The following is a 24030-nucleotide window of genomic DNA, read 5'->3' on the forward strand; positions in this document are numbered from 1 at the left end:
CAGACCTGAGCATCTTAATAGTAAACATGAGTTAGGAGGTCTGATAATTGAGGAACCTAATTGAGGATCCTTGCCCCTCTCCAGACGTATCTCCCTGGCCACCCCCAAGCAGCTGTACAAGGCCTCCAACATGACCCAGCGCTGGCAGAGACGTGAGATCTCCAACTTCGAGTACCTCATCTTCCTCAACACCATCTCTGGTAAGAACACCGCCATACTGTCTATCTGAGGGTTGTGGAACCTTTTCTGGTATTAAAATGTGGGCGATGCAGGAGATGGAAAAACACTTTGACTGAATGTGAATGAATTGGTCAAATATCTCTCTCACTTAATCATATTCTCTCTCTCACTCTCCCCCTTCCGTACCACTTCTTTCTGTCTCTCATCGCTGCTACTGTCAGGCCGCACGTTCAATGACCTCAATCAGTACCCAGTCTTCCCCTGGGTGATCACTAATTATGAGTCAGAGGAGCTGGACCTGACTCTGCCCAGTAACTTCAGAGACCTGTCCAAGGTAAGACAATGCTTCCTTCTAAACAAGTCTGGTTTGTGTCCTAGTCTGCAGGAGATAGAGCCTAGTGGAGATGTGTGTGTGTGTGTGTGTGTGTGTGTGTGTGTGTGTGTGTGTGTGTGTGTGTGTGTGTGTGTGTGTGTGTGTGTGTGTGTGTGTGTGTGTGTGTGTGTGTGTGTGTGTGTGTGTGTGTGTGTGTGTCTGTGTGTGTGTGTCTGTGTGTACGTGCATGTGTGTGTTTGTGTGCGTATTGGCTGTGTCCCTGTGTGTGCACATACTTGCATGCATCTGTGCTTGCTTGTATGTGTCAGTCTCCAGTCCTGATTAGTGGTTGTGTAATTGCCATTGATCATAGTTTAGTGCAGCAGCTCTTTAATCACTGGTGGCTGATAGCTATCTTGACGCTGCTGGTACTCCTCAGTCAATGACTCGACAGTTTGTTGTCTGTTGGGGTTTTAGTTATGTGTTGTTCGTTTGGATTCAAACTGATTTAATTTCATTCACATTATTTTAATGTCCATAGATCATTTTCATACTGCAGCATCCAGGGCTGGCCTCCGTATGTGTTACACTCATTGTGTGCAAGCATTGACTATTGTCGATGCTTGCACATTGGCACATTGGCAGTTTTATTAGTTGCAGCTGTAGGCATTGCTTACTAGCTTTCCATGTTTTTACCCTTCTGTAATGTCAATCCTGTGCAGGAAATCACCTACAAAATTGGCCTAGGGTTTCATGCCCCTTTTAAATTCAGATCAACACAAATATTCTTTTTGTTTCCATCAGGCCTAGATTTTTCTCCACATTCTGTCAGCATGCTCCGTTTTAAATGTCACTCTCTGTGTGGAATTCATAATTTCATAATTCACTGATGCAACTTTGACCTCGGCCCACTCCCCAGGAAGTGAAGGGAGGTTCCCTGGAAAGTCCAGGCATCAGGGGATTTAGTGTTAAGATGCTACAGTACATATACACACGCATACACGCACATGCACACGCACACGCACACACACACACACACACGCACATGCACACGCACACGCACACACACACACACACGCACACGCACACGCACGCGCACGCACACGCACCACATCCAATGGTTCAAAATGCGGAAAAGTGCCTCCTCCACAAACGCAGGCATTCGCTTAATTCATTCATTCTTTCTCATCCAAGCATTCTTAAACATACACACACACACACACACACACACACACACACACACACACACACACACACACACACACACACACACACACACACACACACACTACTCTGACCCCTGCCAGTTTCAGTGAATCAGACTGACCGTCCGCTGTGCTGTGGTGTCCAGGGGTGGGAGGACACAGGATTAGTTTTAGAGTGAGATGATGGAGCGACTGTCTTTCTGTTGGAACCAAAATGGCCGAATAAATCAGCCGGAGAAACAAAGGCATGTGAGCTAATGGACAGGGGAGATGCATTGCCCATTTCCACATCCGTGCTCATTCAGACTGGGCCAGAGATGGAAGGCAGAGCTCTTTATTATCTGGAGACACAGAACGGTACATGCTGGAGTTGGACAAATCGTTATTGACATACGTACACATGGGAGTCTATACAGAGCATGCACACACACACACACACACACACACACACACACACACACACACACACACACACACACACACACACACACACACACACACACACACACACACACACACACACACACACATACAGAGTTACACAAACATGTCTAACACCAACATCAACACTAGCTAGCAGATCACCCTTTAATTTTATTTACCAGAAGTGCGTTATCGGATTGTGTTGCCACACACACACGCACTCTTCCAAATTCCAGAAGACAGATAAAAAACACACTCGCACACATTCTTCTGTATTTACCACACCAGTATTAAGATTACACTGCCCAGCAAATCAACCATATGCACTTTAGTTACCAGGTTGTGTTCTCTTTCTCCCCTTTCTCTGTCTCGCACACACACAAAAACAGTATGCGTACACACTACACTACACGCACGCACCACGCACGCACCACACACGCACGCACGCACGCACGCACGCACGCACGCACGCACGCACGCACGCACGCACGCACGCACGCACGCACGCACGCACGCACGCACGCACGCACGCACGCACGCACGCACGCACGCACCGCGCGCACACACACACACACACACACACACACACACACACACACACACACACACACACACACACACACACACACACACACACACACACACACACACACACACACACACACACACACACACACACACACACAGACACACACACACACACACACACACACACACCAGTGTTTCTCACAACTCACCTTGTCACACATCACATTCAAACACCCCAAACATCACAACCCCCATCTCCCACTGGGTCATCCCCAGCTCCCTCCCTCTCTCTCTGTTTCTCTGTGTCTCTCTCTCACCACCCCTCCTTTTCATTCTGCCAGTGTAGCGCCCCTCACTGTGTACAGCTGTGTAATTTCTCTGTTTATTTGGTTTCATGTTGCCCAGTAGGCTGAAATATGACAGCCTTAGATGTCCTCTCTGACACGCACGCACTCACTCGTGCGCGCACACACACACACACACACACACACCGGTTTACAGGCACATATGTACAGACGCTTATAAAGATACAAATGCACAAAAATACACACATGCGTGCAGCCGTGCACACAGAATCACATCCAATACACATGCATAACGCTGGCACATTCACGCGCACAGTGCACACCCAAAACGTGTGCCAGGCAAGCTTGTGCCACACGAACACACACACACACACACACACACGCATGCACGCACACACACACACACACACACACACACACACACACACACACACACACACACACACACACACACACACACACACACACACACACACACACCTCCTCGGCTTCACTGCTCTGCTTTGGAGTTTGGACAGCTCTGCCTCTGTGCTCAGTCAAGCCTTCTCGCCCCAGGGAAGAACCCAAACAGAGAGAGAGGGGGAGAGATGGAGAGAGAAACAATCAGAGAGCAAAAAGGGCGAGAGGAGTGAGCGTAGTAGAGGAACAAGCAAAACCTCGTTCTCCTTGAAGAGCGAGGGGGGGGAGAGATAGAGTGAGGGAAAGGAAGAGGGGGTGGGTCAATCTTTATTACATCTGTTTTATTCATGCTGTTGACATGGCTGTGATATCAGCCATACAACCGTTGAACCGTAGGAGACTGCAGCTTCTAGGAAAAGGGCAAGGCGGCGGCGTGCTGAGCTGTGGCGTGTTGCGCAGCCACTGCGCCAAATGCACCCCCCCCCCCGCCCAACACACACACCCCTCCTCCACGGCATTTGAGCTCTTGTTTGTTTCTTTTGTTCAGGTGGTGGTGTTTCTCTAGCTTCCATCCTTCCTCCGTCTGTCCCTCACCTTTCGTCTCTGGTCATCTCTGGTAGAAATGGGTCATGTGAGAGGCGTCTGGGGGTGACACTGAGGAGCGAGCCAAATTGCTGCGAGCGCCCACGTGTCACACACTGTCATCGTACCCAACCCCCACCTCGGTACAAGAGGGGGCCGCACAGGATTTATGCTCCCTTTCTGCCAGAGTTGCTTTGACCCCGGGGGACTCTCTTATCATAAACCCTAACCCCAACCTGACATCAAACACTGACCCCCCCCACCCCAACCCCCCCTCCCCAGATAACATTGTAGTCACGATAAGCCCGCTGCCGCTCACTGTCTCTCTTGTCATGCTGTAGTAGTGACCGCTCGGATGGATTTTCCTCCACTCATCCTCCCCTTCTCCCTTCTCTTAGACCTTTCCTCGTTCCAAGTTCACATTGGAAACCTCGGGATAGCTGTAAATACATGGATGGGAATGAACCATTCGGCATGCTTGGGTTCACAGGGTGCTGAGCTAGCATGCTTGTGGTTCACAGTACTTTTTAATCAGGCAGCCTTGCCGGATGCCTCGATAAACAATTGAGCATATCAAGTGCAGTGTATTTGCAAAAGTAACAGAAATCGCTTATTGAACGGTCCCACTACCTATGGTACGTATGTGCTATGAATGAGACCCTGCTATTTTCAGCCGGATGGGCTAATGGCGTATTGATTTCACCATACGCGTCCCATATGTTTATTCCCCCCAAGGCCCTCCATGCCATTTTCGCTGTTTAAATAGGGACATTATACGTAAACACTTCTCTCAAAAGGCCGTGTTGATTTATGGTTCAGAGTTCCATTGTGAAGCTGAGGCTCGGTAAGTTATTAGACTTCATCACCGGTGACCCGTTCTGAAATTGAAGTAGCTGCCGGATATCGTCCATGTAACGATTCACATGGTGGTCTTTAATGTTAGGTTGTGGCTTATGGTTTGTTTCGCTGGGAACCCACATTTTCAAAGTGCATTCTATCTCACAGGCAGACAGTGATTCTTTCTTTCAGGGAATTGAGTTGGCTCATGTGACATACAAGTTGACATACAGTATTGATTCAGGAGGTTATTGCAGAGAAGCGTGAAGGTTTTGGCAACATAACATAAAGCTAATATCTTCAGGCTAGTAATGTCAGCATATTTCCACAATATTGGGACAGTTTCAGAGTCACTGTAAATGCAATCCGGGAACCCATTTGGTAAAAAAAAAAAAGGAAAAAAATATATTTTTTTCTCCTTTGTTTTGGAACCACCTCCTTTTTGTGTAGAAAAGGAGAAAGGAACTTGGTTTGGCTCCTCCCCTTTCCACTTCCTCCCGGGTGTTTCTGTGTTTATTCCTACTAACAACAACACTACATGTTTAAGGGGTGCTGACAGACTCTGCTGTTCTGTCTTGAGAGATTACTGTAAATGTGGTAGGGTCTGATGGCTCAACCAGATCCTGTGCAGTTAGACTAACTCATACATGTACCTGTTTTACACATCATTCCCTCTCTCTATACATTTCCTGTTCCCAGTCTCTCACCACCATCTCATTAAGCAGAAATGCCTTTAATTATTAATATTAAAGGCATGCTATTTTATATATTAATGGTGTGGCTCTGCATGAGTCTAGCCGTCAATAAGAGGGTTGGTCGGTCTGGCTATCTATCTATGTGTCCGGAGCAAATTTGCGCAAACCGTTTGATCGGTTAGTGCCAAATTTCTTGTGCACACTGCCAGTAGGCCACAGAAGTACCTTGACTATTTAATTTCACATTACTAGGGTGATGACCGTTGGGAACGCATGCCCCTCTGGTTATGCAATACTCGTACCCATTGTCAATGTACCTGTTGTTGAGTAATTAGTGCACTACCCATTATCAGTACTTGGAGAACAGTCTATGACATATTTACTATGACGTCATATTGACGACATCAGGGATCTCCATAAATGGGTATAGAAGGGACACAGACAGACAAACAGACGGCTACAACAGGTACTCTGACAACAGGTACAATGGATACAACGGGTATTGCATAACATTCATTCCCAACTTGGTATGTGCCCATATATGGACCTACGTATCTGTCTCATCGGCGGTTCTGGACAACCAGATCTCCATATATGCCTATATATGGGCATATCGGTTGGACTTGACGCCGGGCACTGTACTCCCTCGGTTCCTCTGCGACTGACTTTGAAGTTGATCGGTTGGGCGGTCCTCGAGATACACGAACAGATACACAGAACAGATACACTCGCACGCACGCAGAGATTTGTGTAATCTCTCTCACTGTTATAGTTGCTCTGATCGTGCTGGATCCTTGCCCAAATTTGGAGTCATTAGTCATACGTTGAAATTACTGACTGGTGGGTAACATGAAGTCTGAGATCCACATTCGAGCCATTTGTTCACATCCTCAAATTCAATCATGTGGATCTTAGGATCCAAATGATTGTATTATTTTAAAGACACTTGAGCAATCATGAAAACAAATGTTCACTGTATACACACAGCAAAATCCTGAGCGTTAATTTAGCATTCAATGCCTTTTTTAAAACAGCAAGCCTATTACCTGCACTTTAGCTGTAGTTACTGCTTACTTGCTAATTGCACTGTGCATTAGCTTCACAACAACAGCCCTCGTAATGCACGACCCAATCTTCCCAAGTCCTGATAAATAACCGATTAAAAGCAATCTAAGATTTAAAAAAAAAAGAAAAACCTCTTTAACATTGCCTCTTCAGAGCTCTTGCAAACGTGACAGAGCCCCGTTCCGCGGTTTGCTCTCTGGTCTAATTACAACTACGCAATTGGCTCATTCATCTGAGCATGCTCATCAGAGTGCTAGACACTCGCCACGACATATTAGGCCAATCTGCGGAGGGTAGGTGGGGGTGGGGGGAGGGGTGTTGGTGAAGCAGGGCGTTCCATCAGCGTAGCGGCAGGGATGGCGGTCTTGATGTACGCTGCTGTCACCATCGCTCTGTTGCAGCTACTGCTAGCTGAGAGCGCTGGTCCTCGCTAGTAATTTACTGCAGTAAACAATGTAGGACTCACACACGTACACACACACGGGCGCGCACACGCAAATCCTGCACACTTCCTCACACCCCCCCTCTCTCTCTCTCATCGTGGCCCTCTCAGTCTTTTTTATTTTATATGCCTCCTCTCCCTTTTCTTTTTTTAATGAGCCGACTGTTATTAGGGCTATAAATCAGAGCAATGGGAGTGATGTATAATTCAGTGTGTGTACTCACCCACCCTTAGTGGCCCAGTGGAGACCCTCACTGTGTCACTGTCAGCTCAGTGCTGCAGCGTGTGGCCACATCAGGCACTGCACTTTTTTTGCCATGTAACATGGCGCATGTGATGAGCCCTGCACACACACACACAAGCACTAGTTCTCAAAAGAAATGAAATGTTGGGGATATTGCAAGGGCCCTAAAAATGTCATGGTTCATAGATTTTATTGTTGAAATAATGTTAGGGGTCCAATGTGATATGTTTTGGCCCAGAATTTCATGCAGCTCCCCTGCATACAAGCACAGTGGTACTTAAATATAAACAAGTATGTATACACTTACATCAATCTGTTCTACTGTTGTAAAACACTGAATGCATGCTTCTATCACACACCCACACACGCAAGCGCTCTCTCTCTCTCGCTCTCTCGCGCGCACACGCACGCACGCACGCACGCACGCTATTACTCCCACACAACACAGTAGCAGCAGCAGAGATCAATATCTAAGCCATGGCCCAGGATGAGTCTTTGTGTGACAGGCTCCCTATGATATGAGAGAGATCCAATCGATCCACCCCCATTCTAGACCCTCATCCTCAAAAGGCCATCATTCCATTACCATTGATCTGCTCTTGCTGGGTGTGTGCGTGCTTGTGTGCAGGCATGTGTGTGTGTGTGTGTGTGTGTGTGTGTGTGTGTGTGTGTATGATGGAGAAGGTAGCGTTTGAGAGATTGAGGCGCAGCTAGACTAATAAAAATTGACCCAGACTGAAAGTGATTTCTATAAATGAGTATTTAAATAATAGCCGATCGCCACAGGGCTATTGGCTTTTCTTTTGGTGGGGGGAGAGAGGAATGGAAAATTAATGCAACTTCACCATTTTTCTCCAGTAGCAACAGCAAGGCAGCTGAAGAGTGCATTAGCTACAGATTAATAAAAACAGTAATAGAGGAGGAACCCCCGGCCTGCCTATTGATGTTCCTTATGGGCCCTCTTTCATCGTAACACATTAGTTCTCTCTGACAGAGTACAGCTGCAGGGGCTGTTTCTCACCGGCTGTAAAAAGCACTCTGTGGGAATGGATTGATCTCCGTCTGAAGAGAAACATCATCTAATATTCATTTGAGATTGCACAAAGGTTACTGGCATCATTTTGCCTCTCCAGTGGTGTTAGCCGTCGTTGGTGTTCATAGCTGTGAAACAGTTGGTCTTACTTGTTTTGTCTGTTTTTCACTTGTATGTTGTTCCATGTTTATTGTGGCGGTAGAACAATTTGTTCTATGAGAGCTGCTGTACCCGCCATGTTGACAACAGAAAGAAACACCTCTAAATTCCTTGAGCACCATGATATACATACACACAAATTATTATAATACATTTTATTTATTTTGTCTGAAGGAGGGTATTAAGGCGGCTGTTACATTACAGTTATGTCAAATCCTACATTGTAGATGACTTGGATGCTATACAAATGTACGTCATAATGATTTCACCAAGATGACATGATGTGATTTTTCTTTTTTTTTTTTTTTTGACAGCCCATCGGTGCTCTGAACCCCAAGAGAGCTGCGTTCTTCAACGACCGCTTTGAATCCTGGGAGGATGAACAGGTTCCCAAATTCCACTACGGCACCCACTATTCCACTTCCAGCTTCACCCAGATGTGGCTCCTACGCATCGTAAGTCGTTACATCATGTAAAGCAGGTGGTTCTCAGACAGTTTTGCCCAATATTCATCTTCAATTCTCCATCAAGTCAGACCCGGGTACTAGACAACACAATTGTTCCCACCTAACTGAAGTTTTTCTTAGTCTTGTCACCAACTGGGTTCACAACCCCTTGTTTGAGAAATACCGGTCTACAGAATAAGTGTCTACCTTTACATTACAGATGGTGGTTAACTGGATCGCTGTTTTCTTTTTCTTTTTTTTTAATGTAATTTGTTTGTAAATTACTCGTGTAAAATGTATCATCTTAATGCATATGTATGCATCAAGATGATACATTTTACACAAGTAATTTACAAACAAATTACATTCCAAAAAATCAACAAAGAATGTATATGTAATGGCCTCAGTTCCATTAACATTTTTATTTCAATATTAATAGAATAGAAAGAAAGCAAGTGTACACATATTTATGATCTTTCATTAAGATAGAGCTAGATAGACATCTCATTGCTTTATTTATTCATTATCTGGCTTTTGGAGTGTCATACGGTAGTTAATGGTTGTTTAAAATGAGGTCCATGGTTCAGTATTGTCCCTTTGATTTATATGAAGTTGATCTGATGGGCCTTATTTACATGCAAACGAATGCAGCACACATTGTTCCTGACTAGTGTTATTTATTGGTCATTTGTCTGACTTGCGACCGTGTAATGAAGCTCACAGAAGTAGCTAGCTGAACTGGTTGTAATAGAGATTTAACCATTGTAGAAATCCCTATGTTTACTGCATGCTTCCTGAACCACTGTGGCACTATGGCTCTGTTCTCAAAGGGAATTGTTTGGGAGAAAACAGACCAATATCCAGCGGTTGGAAGATATAAGGAATACTGTGTTAATGGTCTCTTAATGTGTCTTGTAAACACTCATTTAAAATGGCAGAAAAGAAAACCAAAATGGTACTGTGTATTTGGAGGGCCTACAGTATATTGGACACTGTCTGTCTTCCTGTAGCACACCCAGAGGGGAGAGACGCTACTAACCCTGTCCTGTCCAACACACTTCTCCTGTTGTCCCTTTATCTCACTGTCTGAGTTTATCCCTGTGGAGCCACGCTATTGATCCCAGCACATCATTACCAGGCTTACTCTAATGCCACTTTACCAATGGCCCTTAAGTTTAAGTGTCACATAGAGAGCCAAGTCAACATCAGAGTAAAGCAAAAGGTAGCTTAGGGGGTAGCCATTGTGGACTACTTTTGAACATGTTGTGAACCAGTGTTGATTTCGTCGACTAAAACTATGACGAAAAATGTTCGTCGACTTCCTTTTTTCACTGGCGAAAACGAAATAAAAACTAAGCCACGATGACTAAAACTAAGACTAAATATATTGACAAAATATTTTAGTAGACTAAATCAACTGTTGATTTAGTTGACTATAATCTTATGATATTTGGTCGACTAAAACTATACAAAAACTAAAACATATTTCAGATGACTAAAATATGACAAACTAAATGGAATTTTATTGAAAAGACTGACTAAAACTAAATCAAAATGTATTGTCAAAATCAACAGTGTTGTGAACTGCTCTCACACTTTTGCCTTCATCACAAAATCAGGAATCAGAATGTTTCTCGATAAAAGTTGTTCTTATTGTCTACAACCCTGTCAAAGAACTGCTTTGGGGTCCCGACCCAGTAGTTGACAGACACTGTTTCACAGTGTACTTAATCTTCTGTTGTGTGAACTGTTGTAAGCTGTTATAAGATCAAATCTGGTTAAACCTCAGACAGTTCTTTACAAATGAGCTCATGGCATCTTAACCCAGCCTTAATTGGCTGTCTCCACTACAGTATTAGGGTTAGCAGACTATAGTTGTTGCCCAGCTAATTGTGTCCATGTCACTTGGGGCCTATTGTTTCAGAGAGACAGCTATTGATCCGCTCAAACAAGATTAAACATGATTAGAAATGCATCAGTAACCATATGAGCCACTTGAAGTGGCTAGTCCACCAGTTCATTTTGAATTTAATTTGGAGAAGTTGATTTCAGTTGAATTTGTTGATTTATACTCCTAATACACTGCTTTTCATAAAAACCAATGTGTTAAGTTGGCTAACATTGGCTAATGCAGATGAATGTAAATGTGTAGTTATAACAATATTAATTAGAAAGCACTTTGTTTTTCGATAAGTACTAGATATATTACATTTATTATTAGTATTATTGTTATTATAAACAATAGATTGTTCTAGTGATCCCGTATTTTGTAGACCAACCTGCAAGTTACTTCCGCCATGAGTTCCCATGGCAGATTTCCAATGGAATGTTTACAGTGGGCTTTGAATACATTAAGAAAGTAAGCTCTGTAGCACACAAAGGCTTATGATTTTCACACGTTTTGTTCAACAAGGTAATTGCTACAAATCAGCATACTGTTCATGATTTTCTACCCCCACACTTAAAATTTCATGAGTGCGATATAAACGGGTGTAATCTATGTCACAGAACAAAATGTGAAATTGTCTTGAGCTTTTGTTAACCACACGCCTTATTTTCTGCCTAAATCTAAAACTCAATGGGGAAAAAAATATTGGAAAACTGTGCCGACTCCCTTCTGAGATTTAGGACAAACTACAGTCACTCTATAGACTGGTCTACGAGTATATCGCTCATACAGTATAATGATGTAGTGACACCTTTTGACCTGGAGATATCACTCTTAATCACTGTATACAAATTTGAAAGTCGTTCGAAGTTTGGGCCAAACTGTAAATAAATACAATGAAATATTGGTTTTGCAGGAATTTCTCTAAGGCTATAAAGCTCAGCGGGAACCCCTGGTACACTTGAAAAATATATACCTCAAATTATCAAACTTTGAGTTTGGTACAGTCGTGCAGGCATACTATACACATTAGGTATTGTCAAATGCAGTTAGAACTCAGAGCAGGTACTGACAGCATCTGTATCTAATTGACAGGAGCCCTTCACCACATTCTTCCTCAACTTCCAAGGAGGGAAGTTTGACCATGCCGACCGCACCTTCTCCTCCGTGTCCAGAGCATGGAGGAACTGCCAGAGAGACACATCGGATGTCAAGGTACGGTACACACTCATACAAAAAAACACACAGACACAGACCACGAAGAAACCACAACACGGTCATACTGTCACAAACTCATGTGGACCAGACACATCAGCACTTGACTGAACATACCGATAAACTCTGTTCATAATGACTTGTAACAAGAGTAGTAGCAGAACAGACCCAGTCTTTGACTGTAGTTAGTCCCTATCCAGCATCGTCACAGACAGATATAGACAGACAGACGGAGAAGAAGAAAAATAAATTCTCAAGAGCCATGTCTAGTCAGCACCAATCAATGTCCCTCTGCCATGAAAACTTCCTGGACTTCCTGATCAAAGCCGCTTGCTCCATCTCCAGCCGTCCGTCTCACATTCGGCCGCTCATAACCTGGACTTGAACCTCTCCTACCCCCCCCCCCCGCCCACCAGTACCACCACAGAACAAGCCTCTCCTGGGCTCTGTGCAACGGGCCCCGCAACAAGCCACGGGGTGATTCTCCTACCGCGAGCCCCCCAAAACCCCAGTGCAGCCCTTAACAAGTGACCCCGCCCTCTTAAAACATTTACTACTACAGTCGGGGCCAGTAACAAACGTTAGGTTCGGCCCCCACAACCCTGGCATTGGGTCACTGAATGGAGGAGAACAGTGATGGGGGCTGGGGGGAGACGTTGATGCTTGATTGCGTTTACCAGCCACCCCCTCCCTCCTATTCTCCCCACCCTCACAGATAAAACATATGGATTGTATTACCGCCTAGCTGGCCGCTGCTTGATTGCGAAAGCTCAACACGAGCCCTCGTTTGCTCCCTCTGTCTAGACCTGTCAGCGTGGATCAAACTGTGAGAGCTCAGTTTCAGATCAAAACACACAAAAAAAAGGGGAGAAAGAAATCTGGACCACATCTCTCTCTCTCTTTCTCTTGCTCTTCCCCCCTCTCTCCCGCCCTCCATTTCCAGCCTGAATTTTTTGCATATTTTCAATGAAACTCCATCCCGCTTTTATCCGCCTGGACGCACGCATTCATCTCTCGGGCAAAAGGGGGGAATTAGCCGCAGAGATGTATCAATTTAGCATGCTTAGTGCACCGTTTAGCTTTAGCCGTACCACCATTGACAGCAAACCTCTGTGCCACAATCAGAGGGCAAAAAATAGCCCCAGTGTTTTTATATCCCACTGTTAGAGGGGGCAAAAAAGCCTGGGTGTTTTCATAGAAGGAGGTGATAATAGGTTAACCACCCACCCCCAGACCCCCCCACCCACCCCCCCCCCCCTCCTCCAGGTCCACTGTGTCTCTAGCCTTGGTGACGCTAGCATGACCTACGGGCCACAATCCCCTGACCCCCAGCCCTGCAGCCTTAAGGCATCAGAGTGAGGGAGAGAGGGGCGAGAGACAGCAACAGTAGTGGAAGTGTAGCAAGAGGGGAGCCCAGGGGCCAGAGAGAACCCCTCCATTCAGTGACCCGTGACAGGACAGGATTGGGGATCAGAGGGTCCAACCTCTGACCAGGCCAGAGCACAGGGGCCACTGAACATAATGGGACACGCAGGACAGGCTACAGTGTCAGGGTAGTATGGCCCCCAAAGACCTGGGTTCTTTGGAAGGTCTGTGTGTGTGTGTGTGTGTGTGTGTGTGTGTGTGTGTGTGTGTGTGTGTGTGTGTGTGTGTGTGTGTGTGTGTGTGTGTGTGTGTGTGTGTGTGTGTGTGTGTGTGTGTGTGTGTGTGTGTGTGTGTGTGTGTGTGTGTGTGTGTGTGTGTGTGCGTGCGTGCGTGCGTGCGTGCGCATTCATACATAATAGGAACATTCTTGTGTGCATTTGTATGTGCACATTGGCTTATGTGGCCTAATTATATGTGTTAGTGTATAGCTGTGTGCACGCATGCATGTGTGTGTTGTTCATACTACTACCTCAGACTGGCCATATTTTCTTCAGTCAGAGGAGTTCAGTAAAAAGCCCCAGGCCTCGTTAAGAGCCTGACCTCCACTCTTAGGTCAGCTCTTGTAGAGTTGGAGGGGTTTCTGAAGTGAGGAAGTGGCGTGTTGTTTTAAGCCCAGTGTGTTTGCTTGCTCATTTGATTAGACTTTCTTCTCTTCTTCCTGCACTGATGAGAGGTAGATAGACACCGCTGATGTAGATAAACTGATAAAGAGGCACAAATTCGAACACCTCCACCGAGTGTGTTGTCAAGATGCTCAAAACCGTATACGCTGCTGTAAACCTGCTGCTGCTATTTAGTAGCTAATTTTGCTCCTTTTTTAAAGACTACCACTGGTTCCGTGTTGTTCTCAATATTTTGTATCACCACAAATAAAGAGTTTAAAGGTATGGTAACAGAAAAGGGACAACTTCAGATATTTGCAAACCACAGAACATCTAGACAACAATATCAGTTGCTTTGTATATAATTATGTGGAAATGACTTACTGTAAGTTCTGACATGGCAAGATATAGGTTTGTACTGGGTCAATTCGAGTAATGACATGAATGGAGGAAGTTTAATGAACTTGGAATAATATTGGCCCATACATGTTTGGATGCATATTTATTGTTTATGGGAATGACAAATAGCACCATAGTTACTGTTTTTCCAAATTATTTGATTTACCAACATTTAAATATGTTGCTGTTGCCCTTGCTGTTGGCCTTTATTTAATTTCACTATTATTCAATTAACTTAAAGTGTATATTAACTGACTATTCTAAAAATATGTTTCAATATCACCATTATGAATCTCTGTCTCTTGGACAGAATTATTTAAGATGGACATGGACTTCCATGGCCTGATGAAAGTACATTTTAGGGGTCCGTGACATGAGAAGGTTTGAAATGCCCTGTGCTAGATCACAGCTGGGGGCGTTCTGTGTAGTGTACTCCTACCAGTGCATGGTTCACATTGTAAAACGTACGTGGACAGGTTTTTATCAGGAGTTCTCACGGCCATATCCTAGTCATATTAGGTCATGTCAGCTTAATGTGTTTGTTCCTGAGGTCTGGTCATCTCTGATGTCAGTGTGCCAGCTGCTCTCTGACTTCCAGACCCTCTCCAGTCAGCACTTCTACTGTCAATTCAATTCAAAGTAGCTTTATTGGCATGAGAAAACATACGTTTACATTGCCAAAGCAAGTTTCAAAACATAATAAAACCAATTTAAGAAGAAAATGGGGAAAGTATATACAGCTGGAGGGGGTACAGCATTGTGTTAAAAAGAGCTATGTCACATTGCAACGTTATATGTTATATATACAGGGTATAAAGCTTTTTGAAACAAATAGCAGCACTTTTCGGGCAATTATCATTAATGCATAAAGGGCTGAACTTACTGGTAATACTGCAAAAAAAAGGTCTTGCAGTAACATAAATGAATAAATTATCCAAAAGATTCAAATGGTCAACAAAGAAAACACAGAATGTAAATACAATGTAATGTGTAAAATATCAATCTGGGGTTATTTTTTTATTTATTTTTTAAAGATATTTTTGGGGTCTTTTCTACCTTTAATTGATAGTGTACAGTGGAGATGGACAGGAAACAGGGAGAGAGAGATGGGGAGAGACATGCAGTAAAGATGGGGCTCGATGCACTGTCAGGCTACATGAGAGCCTAAGTGCCCGATCCGCTCCGACCCGGGGTTATTTTTGAACATATAAATAATGGTTACTAGCCCATACCTGGGGATGTGCACACACCCAAACTAGATGCAGACTTTGGGTTATATGCATAGTTTAACTTTCGGAGAGGAGCGCTGCTCATTTGATCCTCCTGGCTGTGTCTGACAACCCGCTCATTTACGACCTGATGTTGAGTCGTTACTACAACCATGAGAAGTTAATGTTTACGTTGTTTGAGCTAAGCTGTTGGTGCTGATAAAACAACGTTCATTCGAAACCTTGCAATAAACGCTGTGTGCGAACGCTTTGGACATGATATCCAAAGCGCCCCTCCATTCAAAAAACTCTTGCTGGCATAGTGGTCCAGGCACCTAGGTTCAGTGTAGCCTGACAGCGTGTCGCAGGTTCGAGTCTCGATCCCAATGGCCTTTGCTGCATGTCACTCCCCATCTCTCTCTCTCCCCATTTCCTGTCAGCCTATTGTCCTGTCAATAAAGGCATACAAGCCTGTGGACACGGCCCCTAAATTACACTTCTTTATAACTTTGTAGAGTCAGGTCTGTCTGTGGTGCTGTTCTCTGTGTGGCGTGTGTGTGTGTGTGTGTGTGTGTGTGTGTGTGTGTGTGTGTGTGTGTGTGTGTGTGTGTGTGTGTGTGTGTGTGTGTGTGTGTGTGTGTGTGTGTGTGTGTGTGTGTGTGTGTGTGTGTGTGTGTGTGTGTGTGTGTGTGTGTGTGTGTGTGTGTGTGTGTATGCATGTGTATACTGTAGCCCCGAAGCTAGGTCCACAAACGGCTTACATTTGGGGAAAGTGAAAATTGAGCATCGTCACCGTCTTCATATGGCAATGGCCAATGCCCGTGTGCAACTTAAAATCGATTGGTTAAACTACCGAGGAGACAAAACCTATTCAGAAGGACAGTCACACGTTTCCTCATTTTATAGTAGGATAGGGCGGAGGAAATTGTTACTTATTTTTGTCTTTTTCCCCCCCTATCATAAATGAAACTATGTCAGATTTCTTGACATGTTTATAAACATTATTGACCTGAACAAACCTATTCCAGCCCCAGGATACGGCAAATACAGTTTAAAAATCTGGGTCTGTTGGTGTAGTATAGTGTCACTACTGTCTAGTTAGTCACCTACTAGGAGCTAAGTTTCAACACAAGTGTGTCTTCGTCTGACCAAGGATTTTCCGCTGATTGTGTAGGGCATTCGGTTCTTGTCGTTTAATACATCTTCCATAGTTTTCCTCTTTTTCATTCTGCTTCATGCACATCAATGCCTAATGTTTATTCAGTGTCGTTTGTCCTATGTAAACCATTGGGCCTTTAAAATTGAATAGTTAAAAAACAAAAAGAAAACAGTGGTTCCACAACTGAATCCACTATGACCTCTGCAGGCCCACAGAGTGTATTCTGGTTTCCCTTTATGATTGTGAAATGAATGAATGTGAAAAATATGTTGAAGATATTCAGGGATTTACTTCCTTGGCCTACTGGCAGCATGCACAAGACATTTGGCACTGATCGGTCGGACGGTCCAGTGGTTTGTGAGATTTGCTGTGGAGACAGACACACAGACAGACCCTCTTCTAGAGCGCTCATACCATAAAACCTCAAGTTATTACGCTAGTCTCACATATGTATATACACATGATATATGAATATCATATTCCGCAATAGGAGTGCCCCATTTCGTACACAAATCTTCTGCCTTCGTCCGGCTCACTGCCGGTGTAGGGATGAAGTCATGCTTCATGTTTGACACGTGTTTAGCTGACGGGCAAGGCGGCGTGTATTACAAGGCGTGATGTACGCAATTAAGAACACAATTTACTTTCTGTGCTCTCCACTGTCTTTGTTATGCAGCAGAGGAAGCGGCGGCCAAGAAACCGAGATTGCTCGGCATGTGCTTACATTCAGGAGCCTCGCCAGCCGTCCCTACGTGCCCACACACAAACAATGACACCAGCGCGGTTCGCGCCCGGGGGGGATGCTACGGATTTATCAGCATATTGTTTTGCTCAAACTCAATCTCCAGTGTTTATGCTGGGTTTGCCACGCCGAGGAGTTCCGCTTTGTTAAAAATGGAGAATGGTTAAACACGAGCAGGCCGCGTTCACTGTCATATCTCAGATGAGGGTCCTCCGTCCTCGGCCTCCACAGCGAGGAAGGCATTGTTTGGATACAGCAGGATCAAATCATCATAGTTGCGGGGGAAAGGAATTTGGCTCACTGTGTCAAGGTTTTTTCTGTGTCTATTTGTGGAAATGAATAAAAAAAAGAAATACTATTAGGCAATTGCTAGACCAGAAGTATCTTGAGAAGGGCTGAGGGGCACGCTTGGAGGGTTTGACATCTTACAAAGCGCCGACGTGCAGTAGCAGTGTTTCATTTCAATGAGGAATGGCTGCTAAACACACATGCTGTACACACACACACACACACACACACACACACACACACACACACACACACACACACACACACACACACACACACACACACACACACACACACACACACACACACACAGTACAAATATGCACAATGACAGTGAATATCCACATAAATGCACACACATGTACAAAGACACATTTTGAAGCTTATCTGTAAATTAATTATAGATTTACTGTACATAGTGTAAGTCTTTTTTTCACTCTGTTAATTAACTCTCATGCTCTAAATTGTCCTCCATCTCAGGGCCTCGTTCTCTTATCTGCCTGTTCTCATCGGTTTCTCAAGGCCTTTGACAGTTTCTTCTTTCCAAAGCAAAACAACTCTCCCTGTTACTGGAGGGGTGGTTGTGGATTCTATTAAACTGAGTGTTCAGTCTTATCAGCGCTTCATTCTCATAAACACTGTGTTATCGTGGCCCAGTCATTCTGAAGTGTAATTGCAACTGTCATAGATTCCAATTACATCACGCGAAAAGTTAGCAGAGCAAGCGTTTTTGTTGTTGCAAAAAAATACGGGAAACATTTTATACAGTAATTGCCTTGTTCCTGTGTTAGCCTGTCTGGATGGAATAAAGAGTTGTTCATAGTTACACACTTTACACTGAAATACATTAAAGTACAATGCAATACAAAATATGTAGATACTGTACAGTCAGTGTGTGTGCAGTTTGTGCCACCGTTGCAGATATACTACAAAACCATTTAACACCCCATTCCTCCTGCATTGTGTGTTCAGGAGCTGATTCCAGAGTTCTTCTACCTCCCAGAGATGTTTGTCAATGCCAACAACTACAACCTGGGGGTGATGGAGGACGGCACGGTGGTGTCCGACGTGGAGCTCCCTCAGTGGGCAAAGAGCCCAGAGGAGTTTGTCCGCATCAACCGACTGGTAGGAGACGTGTACAGACATACACTGTCAAATCCTCAGCTATGAATTGTGTGATAAATATGGCAAAATATTCACGCATATTCTGTACCTATACAAAGGTGTAGGCTATACACGCCATTTACATAGAGCTAAGTATCTAATCACAAACGTTCACACACACACACCCACACACACACACACACACACACACACACACACACACACACACACACACACACACACACACACACACACACACACACACACACACACACACACACACACACACACACACACACACACACACACACACACACACACAATCTTGAGTCTTCATACACTTTTGTTTTACATACATTACAGTGAATGAAATATAGACTCCTCAGCAGCAACGCACGCACATAGGCTACGTGTACACGCACACACACATACACGCGCGCGCACACACACACACACACACACACACACACACACACACACACACACACACACACACACACACACACACACACACACACACACACACACACACACACAATCTTCTCTCTGTCTTCCTCATATGTCATCCAGACCTGGGCTGTCTGAAGTCTGTCAGAACCCCCCCTTCCTCTGTGCTAGCTTAGCAGGAAATGCTAATGCAAACAGACAGTGTTATTTCCTGTTCGTCTCACATCTCTTCCTGTTACCTGAGCCTCCTGTTCCTCCGACATGCCCCACCACTCTGACCGCTCTGCTGCGAAAGCAATCTAACATCACTGTGTGTGTGTGTGTGTGTGTGTGTGTGTGTGTGTGTGTGTGTGTGTGTGTGTGTGTGTGTGTGTGTGTGTGTGTGTGTGTGTGTGTGTGTGTGTGTGTGTGTGTGTGTGTGTGTGTCATGTCCATATTTTGTGACGTCCAAGCGCAACGTGCGTGCATCTAGGGGTGAAAGGGGTCATGGGCACATGAGTGTCTGCACATGTAAGTGTGAGTATGTTTGTGTTTGTGTGTGTAGCAGGATGATGCAGTATCCAGTGTCTGATCTCTCCTTTCTGCCATCTCAGCCCCCAACGCTCCAATCCTGTGTGTGTGTCTGTGTGTGTGTGTACGCCTGTGGCTTGTTGTCAGAACCACTTGTCATATTTTCATCGCAGACGTTCTCTCCTCTTCCATACGCCCGTCGGGAAGTCAAGATACCCCTCTAGATCAGATTACCTTGCTGTGCTTCAGAAGGTCAAACAGCACCAGATAGACCCAGAGTTACTGTTGTGTCTGCTTCCCTTGCTGAAGCACTTTGTTATGGCTATTTGTGGCCCCTTATCTCCAAAAAGTTTGTTAAATTACACTGAACTGCGCGGAGACTCCAAAGGACAAATGTGGAAATGTACATGGGAACTAGAACTTGTGTGTGCGAAGAGATAACGTGTGTGACCTCCTGGTTTGGGATGGAATCATCTCCAACGGTTTGTTTCACTAGAATGGAAAGATCTCTTATTTTCTAAAAGAAGAAAAAAAAGAAAAAAAACTGAAATGTATGGGATAATTGTATAAATCAGTTTTTTTTGCCTCCAATCAGTTTTTTTTGTTGTCCTTAAATAAAGGAGCATGAAGGCCTCGCCTGATTTTGAAGTTTGTCTTCCTGTGCAGGTTAACCACTTCAAACCCACTGTTTAACATCAAGGCTGACCAGTGGTGGAATATTTCTATTGTGATTTAGGCTGTTCTCAAATCTTTCATTTGAGAACGTTGATGAGCACGAACGTGCGTTCATGTCCATTTGAGCACAGCTGGAGAGCCTATTTCAATCAGATTGCTTGGTCGGGAACTACCTCACATTTCCCTCACCTGCAAACGTATACCGTACCTTAGTCACATGGCGTATTTGTGAGTAAATCCAGACTGTGTCCAGTAGTAATGGGTGCTGATGAGGCCCTGTGACCTGATCTGATGGTGGCTGTCTGATAATCAGTCCACTGATATGGCCAGGCCCCCTCCCATTAATCACACACCACAACTCTCTCTCTATGGCTGTCAGTGTAGTCTAGTCCTGGCTGTGTGTTGTATTGTGTGTGTGTGTGTGTGTGTGTGTGTGTGTGTGTGTGTGTGTGTGCATGCGCGCACACACGCACGCGTGTGTGTTGTTTTGGCAGGCAGTCATTGTTCTTGGGATAGCAATATTCATTGAGCACTGTGTAGTTTTACACTTTTGGCGTCGACAAACCATAATCATAACATGGCATATCGGTAGTGCTGAAGCACTGAGTAGGCTGAAAATAGTGTGTGTTGATAGGAGATGCAGAGAGCGTGGAAGAAAAATGTCACCGCTAATCTAGATTAATATTATTATGTGATCCCAAAACCTACCAGAGTAAAGGCCTTTGCACACAGGGTGCGATTAGTCAATCAGTTTTTACCGCATGCGAAAAGACGCACAAATCGAACTGGGTTCGATTGAAAAAAAAAAAGCATCGCCTCGCCGCATCGCATCGCCACACGGGGTGTGCATGAGGTCATTGAGAACCATGTGTTCATTTAAAAAATGATATTGTCCGTTTTTTCTGTGCGGAAAATCGCACCCTGTCTGCAAAGGCCTTAACCATGGCTGTCCTTCAGCTGTAATAGCGTAGCTCTACTGCATTATACTGTGCAGTGTACACAGTATCCAGCAGAACGCTGCATACTACACTGTATACTACAGTGTATACACAGTATTCAGTAAGAACACTACTGCGTTAACCCATTAAGACCTGAGGCCGATTCTACAAATGCCTTCTAAATCAATAGACAGTGAAACGAGGCGGTGCTTTTTTATTTTAACCACTTGAACCCCAGCATCCCCAGTCTGGAGAGAACATTAGCTGTGTGTGTGTGTGTGTGTGTGTGTGTGTGTGTGTGTGTGTGTGTGTGTGTGTGTGTGTGTGTGTGTGTGTGTGTGTGTGTGTGTGTGTGTGTGTGTGTGTGTGTGTGTGTGTGTGTGTGTGTGTGTGTCTTACACCAAGGTGGTTGTAGTACAGCTCATAGAGGACATACTGTAACAGTATCTGCTGCTTGCTAACCATACAGTACCGTATGTGTGTATTTCACCTTCGGGCGGATGATATGAATCAACAGAGAAACACACACCTGATTCACCTTCATTATCACTATCGTCATGACGAGAGAGAACCGCCAGGGGATGAAATGGGAAAGATAAGGATGCTGTTTCCAGGAAATATATTACAATGAGAAAATAAAGGCGAGAACTTGAGTCCTGCGACCACTAATTCCCTTGGTGGTGTGCCGTATTTTATGCTGCAGAGGTAAAGTGTGATTTATGCTTAGTTGGTTGCCAATGTCGCACATATAGTATGTAGAACAGTGGTTTTCAACCCTTTTCATATCGAGGTCCATTATTTATTTGGCATTTGAGCCACGGACCACCGCTTGATGAGATTTAGCCTCTCGGACTCAAAACTTTGAATATTTTGTTATCGTTGGATAAGATTTTGTCCACAATTCCATGCTGTATTGATGTTGGTACCATAGGAGAGATAACAGGCAAACGTTGATGAAAATAACAATTCTTTGATTAAGTAATCCAGATGTTTAACAATAATTGAACTCTTGGGAGTGTAAAATGAAACCAAATGGACACTAAGGGTCCATTTGGTTTCATTTTATACTCTCAAGAGTTAAAGATCTATAAGGGTCCATTTGGTTACCAACTCTCCATCATTTAGCTGGGGACCCCTCAAGGACCACTGGTGGTCCCCGGACCACTGGTTGAGAACCTCTGATGTAGAATATAGCCGATCTACGCAAGTATAAATCAGGTGTCATTTAAACACCCACGCACACGTATGAGTAAGTGCACGTATGTATCCACACCTGCTGGTTACAGTGCTGAGATCGATAGACCTCTAGTCTTTTGTTTCATGTCCTACTGTGTGCAAATCCAGTGCTATTGATCCAGGGTCCGGGCAGCTGGAGGGTGTGTAACGAGCACTCCAACAACTCACAGTCTATCGAAACAATCACAGAGACTGTGTAGCATGTGTATTATCCCCCCCCCCCCGCCACACACACACACACACACACACACACACACACACACACACACACACACACACACACACACACACACACACACACACACACACACACACACACACACACACACACACACTCACACACACAGTGGTGGTCACAGGGCTACATGTGGATTTGAGTTCATTTCTGTAGTCTAAACAGTATGAATCTCAGTTCGTAATAGCATCGTCTCCCCCACATAACATCACGATTTGAGAGGAGTCCAAATGCACTATGGAGATAGAGTTTCACACAGATAAGGCGGAAAGACGGAGACAGACAGACAAACACATAGACAGACAGAGAGATCGAGAGAGGAAGCAGGAGACGAAGGAGACCGGAGGATTAAAGGGAGGATAAGAAGGGAAGAGAAGAGAGAGGGATGCGTGGGCGGACGGGTCTCTGTTTGTGACAGATAGCTGGCATTAGAGGGTGTCAGCTGGCAACCAGGGCACTGCAGAGAGAGAGAGAGAGAGAGAGTGAAGGAGTTAATGGGCTGTTTGGCTTCTCTTTAGCTGTGTGCTGCTAATGGCCCAGCAACACTGACAGCAGGAGAGAACACGCACGTATATAGACACACTCAGACACACATGCATACATGTACAGACACACATAGGGGCACACACACTCACAGACACACAGCACAAAGTATGTGCGTGCAGGCCCATACATACACATGAACTGACACACTAGTGCTCAGATGCACACGCACAGGCATACAAATAGTCATAGGCACACAACATTCACACCCCTTCCCATTCACAACACATAGTGAGAACGTGCACAGCCAGTCTCACATACACTCAAATACAGAGCTATGCATGTACGCACACACACGCACGCACACACACACACACACACACGCACACGCACACACACACACACACACACACACACACACACACACACACACACACACACACACACACACACACACACACATGCGCACACACACAAATTCTCTCCTGCTGTCTGCTCACTGGTTATGAGCCCTGGATGATTAACAGTTAATTAGAGCTCAATCTGGGAAGCCCATTAAAAGGCCCTCATAGTAAAGGATTGTGGCACAGCTCAAAATGCTGCTGCCTTATTTTTGTTGT

At 44.7% G+C, this 24030-nt stretch overlaps 1 protein-coding gene across 6 annotated transcripts in view; it reads left to right on the forward strand.

Annotated features, from left to right (window-relative positions):
* lrba (LPS-responsive vesicle trafficking, beach and anchor containing) overlaps positions 1-24030 on the forward strand; it is a 294320-nt gene that overhangs the window by 205667 nt on the left and 64623 nt on the right. For all 6 annotated transcript variants that reach the window (XM_084068296.1, XM_084068297.1, XM_084068299.1 and 3 more), the window contains exons 42-46: positions 85-200; positions 402-514; positions 8725-8865; positions 11840-11959; positions 18755-18907. In XM_084068296.1, coding sequence (XP_083924422.1) covers positions 85-200; positions 402-514; positions 8725-8865; positions 11840-11959; positions 18755-18907 — 643 coding nt within the window. The remainder of the gene's footprint in view (positions 1-84; positions 201-401; positions 515-8724; positions 8866-11839; positions 11960-18754; positions 18908-24030) is intronic.

The sequence above is a fragment of the Gymnoscopelus microlampas genome, assembly GCF_963454915.1.
Source record: "Gymnoscopelus microlampas genome assembly, chromosome: 2".
NCBI lineage: Eukaryota > Metazoa > Chordata > Actinopteri > Myctophiformes > Myctophidae > Gymnoscopelus > Gymnoscopelus microlampas.